Here is a 17126-nt window from a genome sequence, read left to right as displayed (position 1 = left end):
AATAAAAACTTGGTATTTTTATTAAACGCCTTCCATGCTACTTTGATCAACCGACTAGTTGATCTTGGCCTTGCTAAAGTCCATCTCGGGGTGCTGCTCCTGGAACTTCTTCAGGATGTCCGCCTTCTTCTGCTCGTCCGAGGTGGGCAGGCCCTGCTCCTTCTGGCGCTGGTCGAACATCATCTTCTCGACCATGCCGCGCGTCTGGCCGTCGAGGTCCGACAGCTTGGAATTTTCGGGCTGGATCTTGGTGACGTCGATCTTGGGGGCGCCGGCCACGACGTGTGCCCACCACTCCATCTTGTTGACCTTGTCGAGGTGAATCTCCACCGTCTTGGTGCCGTCCGCGTTGGTGGACAGCGTCCAGGTCGAGTCGTCTACGCGAATGGCGTGGGGAAAGTCGCCCTATGAATGTTCAGTATAAGAGGTCGAGTCTCGGCGTGGAGGGAAGCGGTCGCGCACGTTGACGATGGGATCCCGGCCCTTGATGCCGGCCGTGAGCGAGAGCTTCTTGATGTCGACGACCAGATCGCGGGATTTCATGTTGCCGGGGACGGTGAAGGTGATGTCGAGCTCGCCAATGGTCTGCGTCCACTTGTAGGGCAGGGCGGCCTGCTCTTGACGCTCCTTGGCACGCGCGGCGGCCTCTTCGGCTGGTGAGGGGTCTGCGATCCGGGTCAGCTCCGACTTTGGACTACGCAAAGGCGTTCCGAAGAGATTTTGGCTCGTATTTTCTGTGCCACTTTCTCTCACCTTTGTCTGTCATGATTGTGATGTTGTCTGAGGCTGGATGATGGAAGTGGAAAGCAATCGAAGCTCGAAAGCGCAAGCAAGATCTTGGAGGGGCAACAACGACCCCACTAGCGGGGTCGACCAAATATTACACCACGCTGCTGCTGGCGTCGCTGTACCGTGGGATACTTTTCTACGAATTATAGAAAATATACTTGATGGTATACGGTAATTTTTACTGCAGGAGTGATGAAATGCCATAGGATCAATGCTCGGAATTTTCTGTTCAACTGCTCCCGCTGCTGTAGATTTACTCGCCAGCTGATTCAACGGGTGTTTCCGGCAATGGTACGCGACAAGTTGGCATGCCGTAACTTGTTCTCGCTCGCAGACATTGCCTTCCGCATCAACTTTTTGATACACGGATTTACAGTCATCTCGATGGGTATCTGTCCATAGTCGTTCTCCAATTTGAATGCGTCGCCGGATGTCCTCACCACATACATACCGTAGCATCACTTCCAGCCCTGTATTCATGCTGCCAGGACTCGAAGGCGTCCCGGTCCGGCGAAGAATATCGTGTAGCGGCGTGTTGCCAAGTCTGTCCCGCATAGTCATAGCTGCGCTCTGCCCTGTCTTTTCGAGATGTTGTTATGCCATCTTCAGGACCTCCGGGTGCTCATGGTGGTGGAACGTCGCGAGGTGTAGTGGCGTGTTATCAAGGCTGTCCCGCACAGTCAGAGCTGCGCTCTGTTTTGTCTTGTCGAGATGTTTTAATACCATCTTCAAGACTTCCGGGTGCTCACGGTGGCTCATCGCGAGGTGTAGTGGCGTTCAGTCACGTTTGTTTTGTATCGTTGCGGCGACGCTCTGTTTTGTCCGCCTGAGGTATTGTAGGATCATCTTTACAATCCCCGGCTGACCACCAGACGCCTCCACAGCTTTATGTAGCGGCGTATCGCCGTCTCTGCTCTTCATTGTCATAACCCGGCTGTGCCGTGTCTGCGCGAGATTGTGTAGTGGCGTGTCACCTCTGCTGTTTCGCACCATTACAGCAGCGTTGTAACTTGTCTGCTTGAGGCGTTGCAGTATCATCTCCACTACCTTTGGCTACTTGTTCTGCCGTGCCATCCAGTGTAGCGGCGTATCAACGCGTGCGTCTCGCATCACCAAGGCCTCATCGCTCGTCTTCTCGAGAAGCTTCAGCATCAGCTCCATGTGTGCCTCACTGGCAAAAGCGGCCAAGTAGTGCAGCGGTGCCACACCCTGGCCGTCTGGGATCTCCAGGGCCGCGCTATCCTCCGTTTGCTCGAGATGGAGAAGCATCACCTTCTTCATTGCTTCGTCGTTGAGCTCCATTGCTCGGTGTAGCGGCGTACCCCCACCAGATTCTTCTTTCTTCGTCAAGGATGTACCGGCTCCGCTCGTCTTCTTGTGATTTCGAAAAAGCCGCAGTATTGCCTTGACCATGCCCAGGTTCCCGTTTGTGACCGCCATGTACAGCGGCGTCTTGCCCTCATCATCCGTTTCGTCTATCTTAGCAACTCCTGTCTCGTTGAGATACTTTTGCATCAGCTTCCCAAGGTGGCATCGCCAAACCGCGCCGCAAAGTGAAGTATTGTTCTTCCTATTTATGCTTCGAGTGCTCTGACGCATCGCGATCCTCCAGAAGATACCGCAGCATCGTACGGATGAGTGACAGGGAGTCGTTGAGCCTATCGTTGCGCCTTTTCTTGCGCCTATCGTTGCGCCCATCGTTGGCGCCCAGCCTTCTTGGCTTCTTTATCCTCTTCATTGACTTCGTCCTCTTCGTCCTCTTCTTTCCTCTTTTGGCTTTCGTCATTCTGTTCATAGGACATGCCTACGCCTACTCTGTCGCCGGCGTCGTCGTCGTCGTCGGCATCATTGTCGGAGACGTTTTCATCCAGAAGTGTTGTTACATCGTCAGGGGATTCATCGTTCCGCAGCAGAAATATTACCGCTGCACGATTCCCATTCGCAGCCGCATCATGTAACGCTGTGTGGTCACCATGGTCCTCTGCCGCCACATCAGCCTCGTGTTTAATGAGTGTTTTCATCGTTTCCACGCAGCCGAGGCAGGCTGCGTAATGTAAAGCCCTCTTTCTATTGTTATCCTCAGAATTCACGTCGGCGCCCTCGTGAATCAGACACAATACTGTGTCCGAGTCTCCAATCTTTGCCGCAGAGTGTAATGGGGTTCGCCCGGCACGGTCATGCAAGGAGTCGAATCTTGGTATCAAGACTCTATTTCTTATGTCGCCGTGTCTACTCACTGCGTCGTGAATAGCGCTTCCGCCATTTGCGTCGTAACGTGTTGTCCCATTTTCGGTTTGTGACGTGAGTAACTTCCGCACCATGTCATCGTCCTCGAGTAGAATCGCGTAATACAACGCTGGCTTTCCTAGCCGATCCGTCGCCCCGATGTCGACTTTTTGCAGCTCGAGCAGACATGCCACTAATTCGTACTTTCCAAGAATTGTGGCCCAATGTAGGATTGTCCTGCCGGGTTTGTCGGTGACTTTGCGATCCTCGTTTCCATCTTTAATACTCGTCACAACGGATTCGTAATCTGCAGTGCCAGCCTAGCGCAAGTCTTCGATAATGGTGGTGCTGACGCGTTGTTTGCCTTTCCAAAACGAGAACGTGTTGACGATCTTGGGTGAGACGACCTTTGAACAACAAGTCACTGACAGAAATTGTGCACACTACTCAAAGATATTCGTGGTAGAAGGTTTAAAACCCAGTCCATTTCTACTAGATGTCGCGAATTTCTTGTTGTTAGAAGGTCCCTACAAGAACTTCTACAAGGAGCCACAGAGCAATGCCAAGGGCCAAAGGCATGGGCCAGTTCTGGATAATACATTGGACCTGCACGACGATAAGAAATTTAAGGAAGATTTTGCGCGCCTGGTAGAGACATCCCGCCGTTCCGATGCGAAGAAACTTAAGTAGGAGGCTCGGACCAATACGTGGCCAAGGAAAAACGCAGTGCCTTCCGTGGCCAACAAGTGCATTTTATATGGCACGAGTATAGTGTAATGCATCTCTCGATTGGGTTTGCTCGCTATTGCGTTTTCAAGCCTTCGAAAGATGCCGGGCGCCGTGTACATTGCGACAGATTGGACAGCATACCTGGTGTTTCTTGGGGCCAAGAATTGATGTGAGTGAGGTGGTCGACGAGATTATTTTAAGAGTATATTTTAGTTATTATTTGGGGAAATAAAAAGCGGGGTGGGATGTGCAACTTTCGGGCAGGTGGGAATTAGTTAGTGGAAATACTTATTAATGAATTATTTATTAGTGCAGCTTACGCGAGCACAGGTACTCTATCTATAATAGACTGTGAATGCGAACCTCAGACCTGAAGCTCACTCCTGCATCTCCGACAACCACATCCTGGTCCGTTGCGCAAAGCCAGGCGCGTTCCTTCGAATTCCAAGTAGACCAACCGGCGCAGGTCTATTCTTCCTTCGCGACCGCTCGAACGGCGACGATACCAACATCATGGCCGTTTCGCTGCGGCACACGAATGGCACCACGCTCGCCGCGGGCGCCGGCGACGACGACGAGGCGTGTCCCGTGTGCAAGACGACGCGGTACTTCAACAAGGACATGGAGTTCCTCATCCACCCCGAGTGCTACCACAGGATGTGCAAGACGTGCGTGGACCGCATCTTCAAGGACGGCCCGAACCAGTGCCCCTACGCGGGTTGCCACAAGACGCTCCGCCCGCGCGGCTTCAAGACGGCCTACTTCGCCGACCTGGCCGTCGAGCGCGACGTTGACATCCGACGGCGCGTCGCTGCCGTCTTCAACAAGGTCGAGGACGACTTCGAGTCGCTCGAGAGCTACAACGACTACCTCGAGGAGGTCGAGTGCCTGACCGAATTGAGCGCAACCGCCGCCTTGCCCGCGAGACCGACGACGCGCGCCACCGCCGCCTCGCCGCCGAGCAGGACGCCGCCCGCGAGCGCAGGTTACAGGACCTCCGCGACGACGCCGACGAGCGCGCCAGCGCCGCGCGCTTCCGCGAGGAGATGCTCGACTCGCTGCAAAACGCCGACGTCGGCCGCGCCGCCGAGGCCGTCCACAAGATCGTCCTCAAGAAGCGCGGCCAGCAGCAGCAGCAGCATGCGGGCCGCGCGCTGATGGACGGCGGCGGCGGGCTGTCGATCCGCGGCCTGCGCGACAAGAAGGCGGCGGCGGCCGACGCCGCGGCGGAGAGCAGGAAGCCGTACGACCCGTTCGGCGGGCTGGACCTGGCACCGCGGCGCGTGGACCTGGCGCCGGCGCGGCTGGGCCAGTACGGCAGCGAGTGGCTCGACGACGCCCGCTCCAAGCACGAGTTCACGGTCGGCGGCTACAGCGCCGACGAGTACCTGACGCGCGCGCTCTTCGAGGCCTTCTCCGGCCTGGGCGTGTTCGTGGACGAGGAAAAGGATAGGTAGCGTTATAGGGCCGCGGCAGCTGGTCCGATGGAGTTGGAGGATGTATTCCGAGGAGAGAAGCTTACGTGCTATTCAGGGAGCATTTGCACATGGCATGTTCTGGCGTTGGAAATCGGGGAGTTCTGGAGGTATTGACATTTACAATAGCGTTTTTCATCTTCCTCATCATATGCATTGGTAGACATTAGCTTGCCACACAATAAATCAGTTGGATGCTAGCTTAAAGCACGTGCTTCTAATTTTCTTTCTCAACTTGCCAATATCCTTTATTCTGTAGACGTGATGCATAGTTATATTCCTGATAGCATATACCGAGTGTACGCTAAGCATGCTTTGTCTGTTGTCCTTTTTACACACGTCGAGCAAGTCCCAGACCTGAAAACATGAAATCTGATAACACATATTTACTCTCTTCCATCGCAGACAGACGATATATTGCCAATCTCACCGAATCCATCCCCCCCTATATACCAAAAAAGGCATCAGAGTAAAAACGCCACGCTGTTAAAAACAAACAAGCTAAACACAACAAAGAAGAAGAATCGAATGTGAGAAAAGGCCGGCTCGCCTTATTGCTGCCAGGGAGCTTGCTGTGCCGGGCGAGGGAAGATGGGAACAGTCTGGATCTGGTCGATGCCGCCGCCAATGGGCGTCTGGTTGTGCTGCCAGCCCATGCCAGTCGCGTGATTCACAAAGTCGCCCTGACGGAACGGATTGGTAACGCCAGTCGGCTGAGGGGCGAGCGCACCGGGTTGCTGTTGCTGCTGTTGGCCGGGCATGGCAGGCATAGGGGGCGCTTGTTGCTGAGGGACGTTGCGAGCAAATGGGTTCGTCCCGGTAGGCATGGCTTGCAGCGGAGCAGGCGACTGGAACGGCGAGTTGTTGTTTGTCGGTGAGACGGATTTGGCAAATGGATTCGTCGACTGGCGGTTCAATGCGGGAGCCACGAAGCCGGTTTGCTGCTGCTGTAGTTGGGGTTGCTGCTGTTGCTGTAGGGGTTGCTGGCCCATGAAACTTTGCATACCGGTTGGTTGCGCCATCATCATCGATTGTCTAAACGGATTGGTGGTACCAGTCTGCATGGGAAGCAACTGTCCAGGCACCTGTTGTTGTTGCTGTTGAGGCTGCTGCATGAAATTCTGGCCTTGGAAGTTGGTAGCCGTGTTCTGAGGAATAGGCGCCAGGGAGCCGGGCTGGAAGTTGTTCTGCGGTTGCGTTGTGAAGCCTCCAAAGCCAGCTCCAGTAAAGTTGGGCTGAAGAGGTGCGGGCTGCTGCTGCTGCATCGGCTGCTGAAACATATTCTGCTGCTGCTGGAATTGATTGTTGGCCGCAGGAAAGCTAGCCGTGTGGTTGATGAATCCCGTAGGCTGAAGATGGAGTTGCTGTGGTGGTTGTTGGGGAGGCTGGAACATGTTCTGGCCTGGCACAGTGGGCTGAGTATTGACCTGCATAGTCGTCTGGTTCTGCTCGATAGAGCCGAAAAAGTCGATGAGGTCGGGATCAGGCCCCTTGGCTGCGGGCTTTGGCGCATCCTTGGGCGGTGCTGGGAAGGGGTTGCTTGAGTTCTGCGCGCTGCTGGCCCGACCCGTAGGCGATCGTGGCGGTTTTGGTAAATCAAACGCGTCCTTGCTCTTTCCACCCTTTTTAAAGTCTTGCTCAGCGAGGTATTGTCGGCGATGGATCTCAAAGTCGGAATCGTTTAAGTACTCTTCCAATTGGCGGCCGAGGTTGACGGGCGCATGAGTGAGCTTGGGAACCTGGACACCTGTGCGGTACTCGTATTGCCGTGCAACTGACAGATATTGGACAACGTAGTCAGTATACTTGGAGAAGCTCCTGTATATTTCCATTGCGCGCTCGGCATCGGTTCTCGACATTTCAAAGAACCGGCCGAGGATATTGATGAGACCCTGGTTGAGGCACTGGAAAAGAGCTAGCAGATCCAGCACCAGCAGTTTGAAGATGGAGATTGTAATGTCGGTTTCGCCCTCGGAGTCCAAAACCTGGGTCAGGTTAGTAATTTTCTACACGAGGCAATGCGACTCTTCCGAAACTTACATCGCACTTGAGCAGGGCCGCCAGTTGGTGTAGGACCGCCTCCGTTTCTCGAAGAAGGCCCTTGTCGACACTCAGCCGTTCTAGACGACCTTCGCCGGACCGAACCCAGTCAATTTTCGTCTCGCGATAGGCGCGCGCTCGCTCGGTGAGGTAATTGGCGTAGCGCCGAATGTTTCGGCCCTGTGTCTGCGCTGCGCAACGAGTTAGCGTCGCATGCTCACATACGCCGCATAGGGAGCAAACTTACCATCTGTGAAGCTGCTGATAGCGAGCATGTTACGATGCTTGGAGAGGTACGCGAGGGTAACTTCTTGGGCTCCCTCACGAATCATCAAGTGGGCTGTCAGGAGACCTTTGAGCACAACCGTCCATGTCGAATCCCTGAGCCGGTAGTGCATGGCCCGAAATACCTCGCCGACGCCAGCTTCTCCGGAGTGTGTGGCGATTAGGAGATGTTCGATATACTTTGCTTTCGGCGGTGCATTCTATGGAGACGCGCTGTCAGTCGATTCTTCGCTATTTCGTCCAGCCACGATGCCCGCAACCCCAAGGCGATGGGATGGGGTAATGGTAGTTAGGGGACCTGCCCATGACGACATACTTTGATCTTGGTAGCGCCCTTGACGGACTTTTCAAATGAGCTGGACATGATGACGGACTGGATGCTAGAGAGCGAACGCCTTGAGCGGCAATTGGGTGAACAGGAGGCTACACCCTGAAAGATGGAAGGTTAGCCGAAGCTTGGAAAGTCGAAGGTTGGGCTCCGCCACTCGCAACATGAGGTGTGGCTTGGCCCAATGGATCCCGCACCCTGGCGGTGCTGCGGCTGGTGAGGAAATGAGAGTTGACAGTGGACCACAGCGGTGGTTACAGTGGCTGGCCGGTTAGCCGGCTGCACCAGTTCACATCATTCCATCATCGCGACCCACCAAGGACGCAGTTGGGACGCAAATGGCGGCCGAGAGACGGAAACCATAGAATTGAATATGTCCCACTTAGATATGTCATGAATTCGATCTTCAACGCAAGAGTTCGCTACTTCGCACTTCAGCATATCCTGTATAATCCGTAATAAGAGGGACAGGCTAAATCTTCTCAGAGCAAACGCAGACATCAGATACAAATCAAGACCAGAAAAATCAAAGATGGAAATATATAATGTATTCAACATGCACTATAATAAACAATACTTCTCAACGACCTACCGTTAGCTTATCGACCGCGTCTCAGACTTCTGATTAGCTGGACGTAGCCGGATGCCAGTGGTGTGTTCACTTGAACAACTCAAGCGGACACCCATCCTCGCTGCTGCCAAGGCACCCGGCGAGAAATCCTTCCATTCTTAAAGGTCAGAGCTATTTGTCATCGCGTCCGATGCTGTAACAAGGTCTGTGTGTCGGACGCCCATTTCAAAATACCATGCCACCGTAAACTACGACCCTGGAGCTCCGAGGAGAGAGTTTGTAGAATCGTGTAGCTGGCATCTGCATCATATTATGCACGCGGTTCTCATCATCTAAGAAGATCGGTTAGCTTTTATTTGGCATTTCGTGTGGTTGCGGCAGATACTCACATTTTTTTGAATGGAAGGATTCATGAAGAGAAGAAAAAAAGAGAGAGAGTCCTCTTCACGCGAGAAAATTTATATGGGGGCCGGAGTTTTTGTCGGCGCGTGCTTTGCGTCCTGGCCAGGCGCCCAGCTGCCCGAGGCCCACTGTAAAGTTGGAGCAGGCCGCTGTCGTGAAGTCCATGTGAACATTGCAGGCAAGCTTGGCAAATATTCGGGCCGCGAGCCATTGTCTGCTATGATACGGCTCAAACCTCTCTCTGGAAAGGCGCTGGCCTTTATTTGTCGGCGATGTCTCCCGCAAACCACTATACGAATGGGCAGCTCAATAGCAACATCCAAGCAAGCCAAGCTCCTCGAGACGTGGAATCGATGTGCGTGCTGCGCCGTTCTAACCCGAACTACTCTGACAATTTCCATGAATAGATCGCGGCGTTGACCTCCGTGACGAAATGAATACCGCAAACGTATGTATTGGCTTCATTGGCAAAAAACGAACTCTCTCGAAGCATCTCTCTTTTGCCGACCTCAAAACACCCTCGGGCGAGATAATACAAGTCTGTTCCAATGGTGAAGTCGACAAAGATGCGCACACAGGCTTTCGGCAAATACCGGCCTTTAGCCCAGTAATAATAAATATTCGATCTCCGAACGCAGAGGAGGAAGGTCGCCACAGCTCCAGCAAGAGAACAGTATACCTCGACGACATTCGCGCCCTCAACAGTGTCCCGAAAGGACTCATTGTTACGCCCGAGACCGTCTTTCCCCAAACTAAGCGCCATTTGCAAATCCGATTTCATCCTGAAATCCAAGCTCGACTCGAGTTTCGATCGTGGCTGAAGAATGTCTTACACCAGGGACTGATGGAAAAGGGGTTCACAGACATCGAGACACCTACTCTCTTCAAGTCTACGCCAGAGGGTGCTAGGGAGTTTCTCGTCCCTACGAGGCAACGGGGGACGGCCTATGCCTTGACCCAAAGCCCGCAACAGTACAAGCAGGTACTAATGGCGAGTGGTATCTCACGGTATATGCAATGGGCGCGCTGTTATCGTGACGAAGACTCGCGAGCCGATCGCCAACCCGAGTTCTCTCAGCTCGATATGGAGTGGGCCTTTGTCAGTGCGGCTACGGTGCGACAGGACATCAACGACATAATTATGAAGGCCTTGACAGCCCTCGGCCCGTCCTGCTATGAAGATATGCGGGGAGAGAGAATACCTATGGTACGGAACATGGCAGCGGCAGAAGTGTCTGCTTCGGAAGTAGCGCATCAATTCACAACTCTCACATTTGCAGAGTGCATAGCCTCCTATGGCTCTGACAAACCTGATCTGCGAATCCCGGGGCGCATTCACGCCATCAAAGATATTGAACCTTATCAAAGCTTCGTGGGAATGATTACTCATCTAGCGAATCCCACCATGGAAGCTTTTGCTTTCCGACTTAACGATGTTTCACCAGAAGAGTCGCGGCAATTTGTCATGAAGTTCATGGACAATTTGCCAGCAGAGTTGGGAGAGAATCCCGAAGGCAAGCCGCAAGTGCTCATTTTCGACAGCAGAAAGCCCCTATGTGGCTTCTCTTCGATTGGGTTTGAGTATGAATCTCTCATCGACCAGATCACTGAAGGCGAAGAGCTCAACGATGGTGACCTCGTTGTATTCCAGGCCCGAGACACACCCAAGGGCCAGTACTGCTCGGGTTCTACAAGAATCGGCGATTTGCGCGTCGCGTTATGGAAAGCGCTCGTCGAGCAGGGCTACATGACAAAGCCTTGCAACGGCGAGGCCGGCTCCCTACAATTCGTATGGGTGACCGAATTCCCCATGTTCAAGCCCACCGAAGAGAACGAGCCCGGCCAGGAGGGTGCGGCCGGCATCGCCGCGTCACACCACCCCTTCACGGCCCCCCTCTCCGAAAAGCACCTCGAGCTGCTCTTCACGAGCCCCCTGGATGCCAAGAGCGCCGCGTACGACCTCGTCCTCAACGGCGTCGAGATTGGCGGCGGCAGCGTCCGCAACCACATTGCGGACGTGCAGGACTTCATTATGCGCGACGTGCTGCGGATGACGGACAAGCGCATCGCGGACTTTGCGCACCTGTTTGAGGTGCTGCGCGCCGGATGCCCGCCGCACGCCGGCTTCGCTCTCGGCTTTGACCGCCTGGTGGCGCTGCTGACGGACACCGCGACTGTCCGCGACGTGATTGCCTTTCCCAAGACGATGAAGGGCGAAGACGCGTTTGTCAAGTCGCCAAGTCGGATTACGGACGAGCAGCTTGCGCCGTACGGCTTGCAACTGCGCAGATGACGGCAGTAAGGAAGCCTTGGACAAAGAAAAGAAAACCATGTACTATTACTTCATCCCTACACTGTATTTTTACGATACGATCATAGACCATGCCAAAGCGGCAGATCATAGGCGAATGTCTTCTGTTGCTGTGCATGTTAGCTCTTCGATGAACTATTCTACTTGCGGTGCGAGTTTGCACAAATGCAAACCAGAGACTATCCATCTCAATGATCATCTTATTTCCTGACATGGTTCTAGATACGTAGCCTTAATTTGTTGCTATATGTTGAGGATGTGAATCTAGTTAGTCGGAGGTACTGCACACCAGCTTCCATCGTATCACAAGGCTGATGGTGTGATGCCGCCCGTTCTTGACATGACAATGTAAACAAGCAGACTCATCTAGCGCCTGCTACCGGGAACCTGCGATTGCTCGATATTCCCAACAGGTTCACCGAGCACCCAGCCGAGGAGGGTATAGAAGCGCCGCAGGTTTTCGTCGGTGCCGCGTATGCCTCCCTCGTTGAAGTCGAGAATCTCCGAGCAGCGCACGTCGAACTGATAGTTCCGAAAGTCGATGCAGCCCTGAATAATGCGGACCTGGCGCCCGGAGCAAGAAAACACGAGGAGCTTGGGTGAGATTAGTGAGATTGCTCAGGCAGAGGCTCGGGGCACATACTGGAATGACCGTAGCGTGGCGATAAGTGCGGTCGCTCGATTGCCGCAATGCCAACACCATGATGGCGGTGAGCTCGCCGTTGGATAGGGACCCGTCATCCTGGAGTATCTCATCGTCGTGGACAAAGCAGCTCAAATGCGGGAGCGTACTGCTTCGCGGCACATCAAGGTAAGTGTACTTTTGGGCGGTGGCGGGATCACACTGTTCGGTAATCCTCTTGACGATCCAGGAGTGAACATCCGAGGTGGACGACGAAAGGCGCTTCGTATTAGGTCTTTACGCGATGTTAGCTTCGGTCTGGATGCGGCTGTGAGGCAAGGGTCCGGGCTTACGAGCAATAGCGCCAGTATGTTTTGTCCTGCATCATATTGCCCTTTTCAAAAGGATAGGCCCTCTCCGTGTAACTGACGACCATACTCAATATGCCCATCGAATCGGTCATACCGCAGCGAGGGTCTTCGAGCGGATCATAGATGCCAAACAGGTCATAGTCATCGGGATTTCCCCTCGGGTAGGCCAACGCACAGAAGTGATCGATCCAGCTCCGGATCTGTTCGGGAGGGATGGGGCGGATGAAGGCCTCACCGTAGCCCCCCGCCCGGTCCTGAGATCAAGTTTCTGAACGACAATGTCCCACTCGGCGCGCAGCTGCTCGGGGGTGACACGGTGGGCGGAGGACCTGGTGTGAGGGGATCGATGAGACGCACGATCATGTCCCACATGCAATTCCGAAGCTCATCCTTTTCCTGAATCCCTTGTGGGGATTCGGGCTGGGGACGGTGGGCGGTGGTCAACATTTTTGGTAGTGTTCTTCTTGTGGTAGAGGTGGGAGTAGCGACAGCGGTAGTAGCAGCGAGGGCGGTGGCGGCGGCGACTCTGTCATGGACGAATCGTACTGTTTTGGTGGCATGGTGAGGGACTTATTATAGAGAAGCAATGGCGGCGGGATCACGGGAACATGGAGTGCTGGCGAATAGGGATGATCTGCATGCACAAATGATGGGATGTTTATGATAGAAGGGGGCAAACAAGGTCGCGAGCAGGCGGCTACAGCAGGGGGCCTCCTCCCAAGTTACGTTGGCTGGTCTGGGCGCCACAGGCGCCACAGGCGCCACAGGTACCGAAGCGCCTCTCAAACCACGCCTCATCCAATAGGAAGAGCGCACAGCTCATGGGTGACCTACTGCCACCGATCATCCTGACTGCTACCCTGACGGCTGCAGCTTGGGCGAGATTGGGTATGACTTCTGCCGGTAAGGCGGCAAGGAAAGTGGTTCTCTCTGTTTCCACAGCTTGTTTGTGAAGATACTCCTACAATTGGGATAGTGGTGCCAATCCCTGTTGGATACTATAGGGAGGAGCTGGAGGAGGAGGAGGAGGAGGAGGGGGAGCAGAAGGGGTAGGCTCGTCTCAGCCAGCTGGCTACTACGGACTGATTGGGTATGGCTTTTGCAGTTTAGGCGGCAAGGAAAATGGCTCCATCTGCTTCCACGGCTTGAATGCAAACATGATCCTAGAATTGGAACCCTGGATCCTACAGTAGTTGCACGCGGAAGCAAGGGGGCAGTAGGCGAAGTGGACGTAGCAGTCGGCTATCTTGCAGAGCCAAGATCCAATAACAACGTTGATCAGTACATGCTCACGATCGCGAAACTCGATCAACACCATTCTTCTCCGTTTCATAGGCCCTCTTTCAAAGTTATTATAGTGAGATGTGATCCGCCTGACGCCCGACGGCGAACCCTCACACTCACACCCACTTCTGCTGTGATCACAACCATCCAAGGCGAAAACGTCTAGTTGGCCCGGCAAATCGCAGCTGCAGTTTTTGCCGCCGGTTGCAACGTCCTCAGCCTTCACCCAGACGCCGTGGCTGCAGATATTGTTTCGTAGTCAGTTCAGGTGATCCCTCGCATCTGGCGGGGCTCGATGAATACGCTGTGTGATGGTGAGTTTGTTATGAGTTTGCTGTGTTATTCTAAACATGTTGATAAAGGCCCATGCTTACCCCCACCTTGTCTTTATCTTCTTCGTCTTCTTCATCTTCTTCGCCTTGTTCGTCTTATTCGTCTTGTCCGCCTCGTCCGCCTTAACCGCCTCGTTTAGTCTCTTTATCTTTAACGTCTTCGACCTAGTTTAAATGGCCGAAAAGACAGCCGTGGGTCAAAAGGATCGGCTGTCGTCGTCCAACAAGTACAGGTCCATGACACTATCCACACCTTTACAGCAGCCCTGTCAGGATCAAAGATAGAGTTACCCCAGTACTTGCTGCTTCGAACTATTTGGCATTATACGGAACTATTCTCTACCCCATCCAGTACTCTCTTATCCAAGTACTTGCGCAGTGAGAATATCGCGGTGGCCGAAGACCTACTATCCAAGTCTGATGACTGGGCGCTTTATCTAGCATCAATTCGGTACGTTTCCCTATTATTCTTTATTGTGTTCCGATTTTCCTTCGTCGTTTTATTAATTCATCTATATAGAGATCATGTAAGGTTTTCCCAGGGATCCATGGGACTGGTGCGATACTGTCAGCATGTCTGTACCCAAGTGAAGACGACAACGGACTGTGGAGGTATTGACAAGGTTACAAACTCGCCCATGAAGTTGCGACCGCGGAAGCCGGTCAATTATGCCGTTGCATCCACGGATTCCGCTTTCGGTAGTCCCGCTCAGCCACCGGCCCCCGCACCCACGGGCTCCGCTTCCGGTAGTCCGGCCCGACCCCCGGCCGTTGGCGTAGGTGCTGCGCCGGGATCAACGCGACAGGACACTGTCACGGACTGGATCCATAATACCTCCGCACCGGGCGCTTCCCTACCAGATCCTCCATCGACGCCAGAGAACCTCGCCGCGGCCATGAAGTCCTTTTCGATCGGCGGTACGGGGCGGCGCCAACAAACCGAGTCCAACTATTCTTCGAACCCGGACCCGGACCCGGATAGCCCGGAAAAGAACAGCGCGGTCAAGGACGAGCAGATTGTCAACACGGCTCTCATAATCCTACTCAACCTGCTCACGCTCGCCTTCGAGGAGGCTCAGGGCGAGTGGTCGCTCTACCAGCAGCCATTTTGCATGCGGGACCGCAACGCCGAAAAGGTCTTTGAGGCGCGCGTGGACGGCATTTACACTGTCGAGGATAAGGTCGTCTCCATTGTCGAGGTGAAGCCATATGATCGTTCGGACAGCGATGACGTCAACAGGGCCGTCTCCATGCAGGAGACGGCCCGCCTGCAACCGCGAAGGCGGACCCCCCGCAGCGCATCTACCGGCGCCTGCTGCTATCGCAGGACAAGGACCAGGTGTTCTGCACCGTTGCCTCGTTCAGCCCGGCGTATGTTCGCTATATCTGTGACCGGATGGGCGATGAGCAGCTCCAGAAGGATGAGGGTTTTCTGAGCATGGACCAGGAAGGGCCCTTTAAGGGAGACAGTGAAAAGCACATTGGCGTTGCTTGGCAAGCTTCTCCTGGCGTACCTGATCCAAGGCTCTCTACAGGAGATCTGACGAGGCTTACCCTTTTTGTATGAGAAGATGTCGCGGTGATGGTGGTGATGGTGGTGATGGTGGTGATGGTGGTTATCGTGGTTATCGTGGTTATCGTGGTTATCGTGGTTATCGTGGTTGTCCGAGTTCCTAGTTGTCGCTCATCGTGTACTTATTGACATTGGGACCCACCAGCAAGTAAGTCGGCCCGCCGCCGTCACCGCCAAAATTTTAAGAAATTCTGCCACTTGGTTGGCATCCAAGTCTGCATCCAACACGAGCTCACGCCATCACTCGGCAACTCTAACAGAAATAAAACATCATAAAATACCAACATGTCGTCTATGCGGAACGCTGTTGACCGGCGCGTTCATCGCGAGCGAGCGCAGCCTCTTGAGCGTCGTCGCCTCGGTCTGCTCGAGAAGCACAAGGTTCGTCGAGCTTTTTTCGTGCCATTTTCACTACCGACTCCCTCTCGCTGACCACGATTCTCCCGCAAACAGGACTACTCCAAGCGAGCCCAGGATTACAACAAGAAAAAGGCACAGATAAAGGCCCTGCGCGCCAAAGCGGCCGAGCGGAACGAGGATGAATTCTACTTTGGCATGATGTCCCGCAAGGGCCCCGGCAACCGTGTCAAGGACGGCAAGAGCTGGAGCGGCACCGTGCAGGGGGACCGAGGAAATAAGATACTCGATATCGATACGGCCAGGCTGCTGAAGACGCAGGATATGGGCTACATTCGCACCATGAAACAGATGGTAACCAAAGAAGTAGCGAGGCTCGAAGAGCAGATTGTCATGACGAGAGGCATTGATCGCTTAAACGAGGACGCGGATGACGAAGACGAATTTGACGGCTTCGACAGCAACGACGATGACGAGCCTGCGCGAAAGAAGTCAAAGCCCAAAGCGGCACGAAAGATCCTATTCTTTGATGACCAGGAGGCACAGGAGGACGCCATGGAAGAGCACCTCGAAATTGAAGAGCAAGAGACCGATAAGGGCAATGGTTCCACTGTCGACGAGAAAACGAATGAGCAAGAGTCAGAGCGGGAAAAGTCGCTGCGGAGACTGAAACGGCAGCTTGAAAATGCGCGGAAAAAGTTCACGGTCCTGACGGACGCAGAGCAGGCCCTCGAGGAGCAACGCGCAAAGATGGCCAAGACGGCAACGTCCGGTGGCAGGACAAGGCGGGGGAAAAAGCTCATGGTGCGTACGCGTAAGCGGTAGACCGCGCGATCGTGGGTATATTGTACGTTGCATTTATTCAAAGCATGCTTAGCGGCGTTTTGGCTACCAGTCACATAGGAATAATGAGAGAAAATGTGATATTTAAACGACATGACCACCATTGCAAAATCAGACAAAATACCACCTTAGAAGAAAAGACTCGCCAAATTGCTGTTTCCCAAGCGCCCTGCCTAATCAATTTAAAAAGAAATAGCCAAAACATAATCATTTCATCATGAACCCCCTCCTCCTAATACTTGGACCGCACGCAGCTAAAAAGTACGCGGAACAGCGCCGTCAACACCCAGATGACGCACTTGAACACGCCCTTGGCGACTCTTATGCCCGCGCGCAGCAAAAACGGCAGCTTGTCCTCCTCTTCCTTGGCCCTCCTCTTTCTCCTCCTGCTCCTCGCCCGCCCGCCCTTGGTCAAGCTGCCATCCTGGCTCTCCAGGTCCAGCTCAAACTCCTCCATCGGCCGGCGCTTCTTCCTGTCCTCGCGGCGGGTGCTCAACCGACTGAAGCGGCCACTTCCCCGACTCTCACTCCTTGCCGCGGCCGCGGGGGCCGGCGGCCTCGGCGGCGGCTCAAAGGTCTCCATCCCCG

General features: G+C 54.1%; 10 protein-coding genes across 10 annotated transcripts in view; 4 read left to right on the top strand and 6 right to left on the bottom strand.

Moving 5' to 3' along the window:
* Window positions 1-54: 54 nt before the first annotated feature.
* Window positions 55-766, bottom strand: ISF_04600 (HSP20-like chaperone; the record flags this gene model as incomplete). The annotated part of the gene is made up of 3 exons (XM_018848206.1): window positions 55-405; window positions 463-665; window positions 754-766. The coding sequence occupies 3 exons, from the start codon at window positions 764-766 to the stop codon at window positions 55-57; spliced, it is 567 nt and encodes a 188-aa protein (XP_018704540.1).
* Window positions 767-1842: 1076 nt separating this feature from the next.
* ISF_04599 (Ankyrin repeat-containing domain protein) lies at window positions 1843-2388 on the bottom strand (the record flags this gene model as incomplete). The annotated part of the gene is made up of 1 exon (XM_018848205.1): window positions 1843-2388. One exon carries the CDS (start codon window positions 2386-2388, stop codon window positions 1843-1845), a length of 546 nt encoding a protein of 181 aa, XP_018704539.1.
* An 83-nt stretch (window positions 2389-2471) lies between these two features.
* ISF_04598 (Ankyrin repeat-containing domain protein) lies at window positions 2472-2810 on the bottom strand (the record flags this gene model as incomplete). Its single annotated transcript, XM_018848204.1, has 1 exon — window positions 2472-2810. One exon carries the CDS (start codon window positions 2808-2810, stop codon window positions 2472-2474), a length of 339 nt encoding a protein of 112 aa, XP_018704538.1.
* A 1447-nt stretch (window positions 2811-4257) lies between these two features.
* ISF_04597 (CDK-activating kinase assembly factor MAT1) lies at window positions 4258-5201 on the top strand (the record flags this gene model as incomplete). The annotated part of the gene is made up of 2 exons (XM_018848203.1): window positions 4258-4623; window positions 4647-5201. 2 exons carry the CDS (start codon window positions 4258-4260, stop codon window positions 5199-5201), a joined length of 921 nt encoding a protein of 306 aa, XP_018704537.1.
* Window positions 5202-5770: 569 nt separating this feature from the next.
* ISF_04596 (ENTH domain containing protein) lies at window positions 5771-7908 on the bottom strand (the record flags this gene model as incomplete). Its single annotated transcript, XM_018848202.1, has 4 exons — window positions 5771-7204; window positions 7260-7450; window positions 7507-7744; window positions 7861-7908. 4 exons carry the CDS (start codon window positions 7906-7908, stop codon window positions 5771-5773), a joined length of 1911 nt encoding a protein of 636 aa, XP_018704536.1.
* Window positions 7909-10250: 2342 nt separating this feature from the next.
* Window positions 10251-11138, top strand: ISF_04595 (aspartyl-tRNA synthetase; the record flags this gene model as incomplete). Its single annotated transcript, XM_018848201.1, has 1 exon — window positions 10251-11138. The coding sequence occupies one exon, from the start codon at window positions 10251-10253 to the stop codon at window positions 11136-11138; it is 888 nt and encodes a 295-aa protein (XP_018704535.1).
* Window positions 11139-11522: 384 nt separating this feature from the next.
* Window positions 11523-12596, bottom strand: ISF_04594 (hypothetical protein; the record flags this gene model as incomplete). Its single annotated transcript, XM_018848200.1, has 4 exons — window positions 11523-11750; window positions 11800-12073; window positions 12132-12403; window positions 12507-12596. 4 exons carry the CDS (start codon window positions 12594-12596, stop codon window positions 11523-11525), a joined length of 864 nt encoding a protein of 287 aa, XP_018704534.1.
* A 1807-nt stretch (window positions 12597-14403) lies between these two features.
* Window positions 14404-15309, top strand: ISF_04593 (hypothetical protein; the record flags this gene model as incomplete). Its single annotated transcript, XM_018848199.1, has 3 exons — window positions 14404-14997; window positions 15063-15234; window positions 15290-15309. 3 exons carry the CDS (start codon window positions 14404-14406, stop codon window positions 15307-15309), a joined length of 786 nt encoding a protein of 261 aa, XP_018704533.1.
* Window positions 15310-15623: 314 nt separating this feature from the next.
* Window positions 15624-16520, top strand: ISF_04592 (U3 snoRNP-associated protein Utp11; the record flags this gene model as incomplete). The annotated part of the gene is made up of 2 exons (XM_018848198.1): window positions 15624-15719; window positions 15792-16520. The coding sequence occupies 2 exons, from the start codon at window positions 15624-15626 to the stop codon at window positions 16518-16520; spliced, it is 825 nt and encodes a 274-aa protein (XP_018704532.1).
* Window positions 16521-16770: 250 nt separating this feature from the next.
* The window catches only part of ISF_04591 (hypothetical protein), a gene marked incomplete at both ends in the record, with an annotated part of 1849 nt that continues 1493 nt past the window's right edge, over window positions 16771-17126 (bottom strand). Inside the window, one exon of the mRNA XM_018848197.1 lies at window positions 16771-17038. Coding sequence (XP_018704531.1) covers window positions 16771-17038 — 268 coding nt within the window. The remainder of the gene's footprint in view (window positions 17039-17126) is intronic.

Source organism: Cordyceps fumosorosea (genome assembly GCF_001636725.1).
Source record: "Cordyceps fumosorosea ARSEF 2679 chromosome Unknown scaffold_10, whole genome shotgun sequence".
Taxonomy (NCBI): domain Eukaryota; kingdom Fungi; phylum Ascomycota; class Sordariomycetes; order Hypocreales; family Cordycipitaceae; genus Cordyceps; species Cordyceps fumosorosea.
The sequence above is the reverse complement of the archived record's forward strand: the minus strand, read 5'-3'. Positions and strand labels throughout refer to the sequence as shown.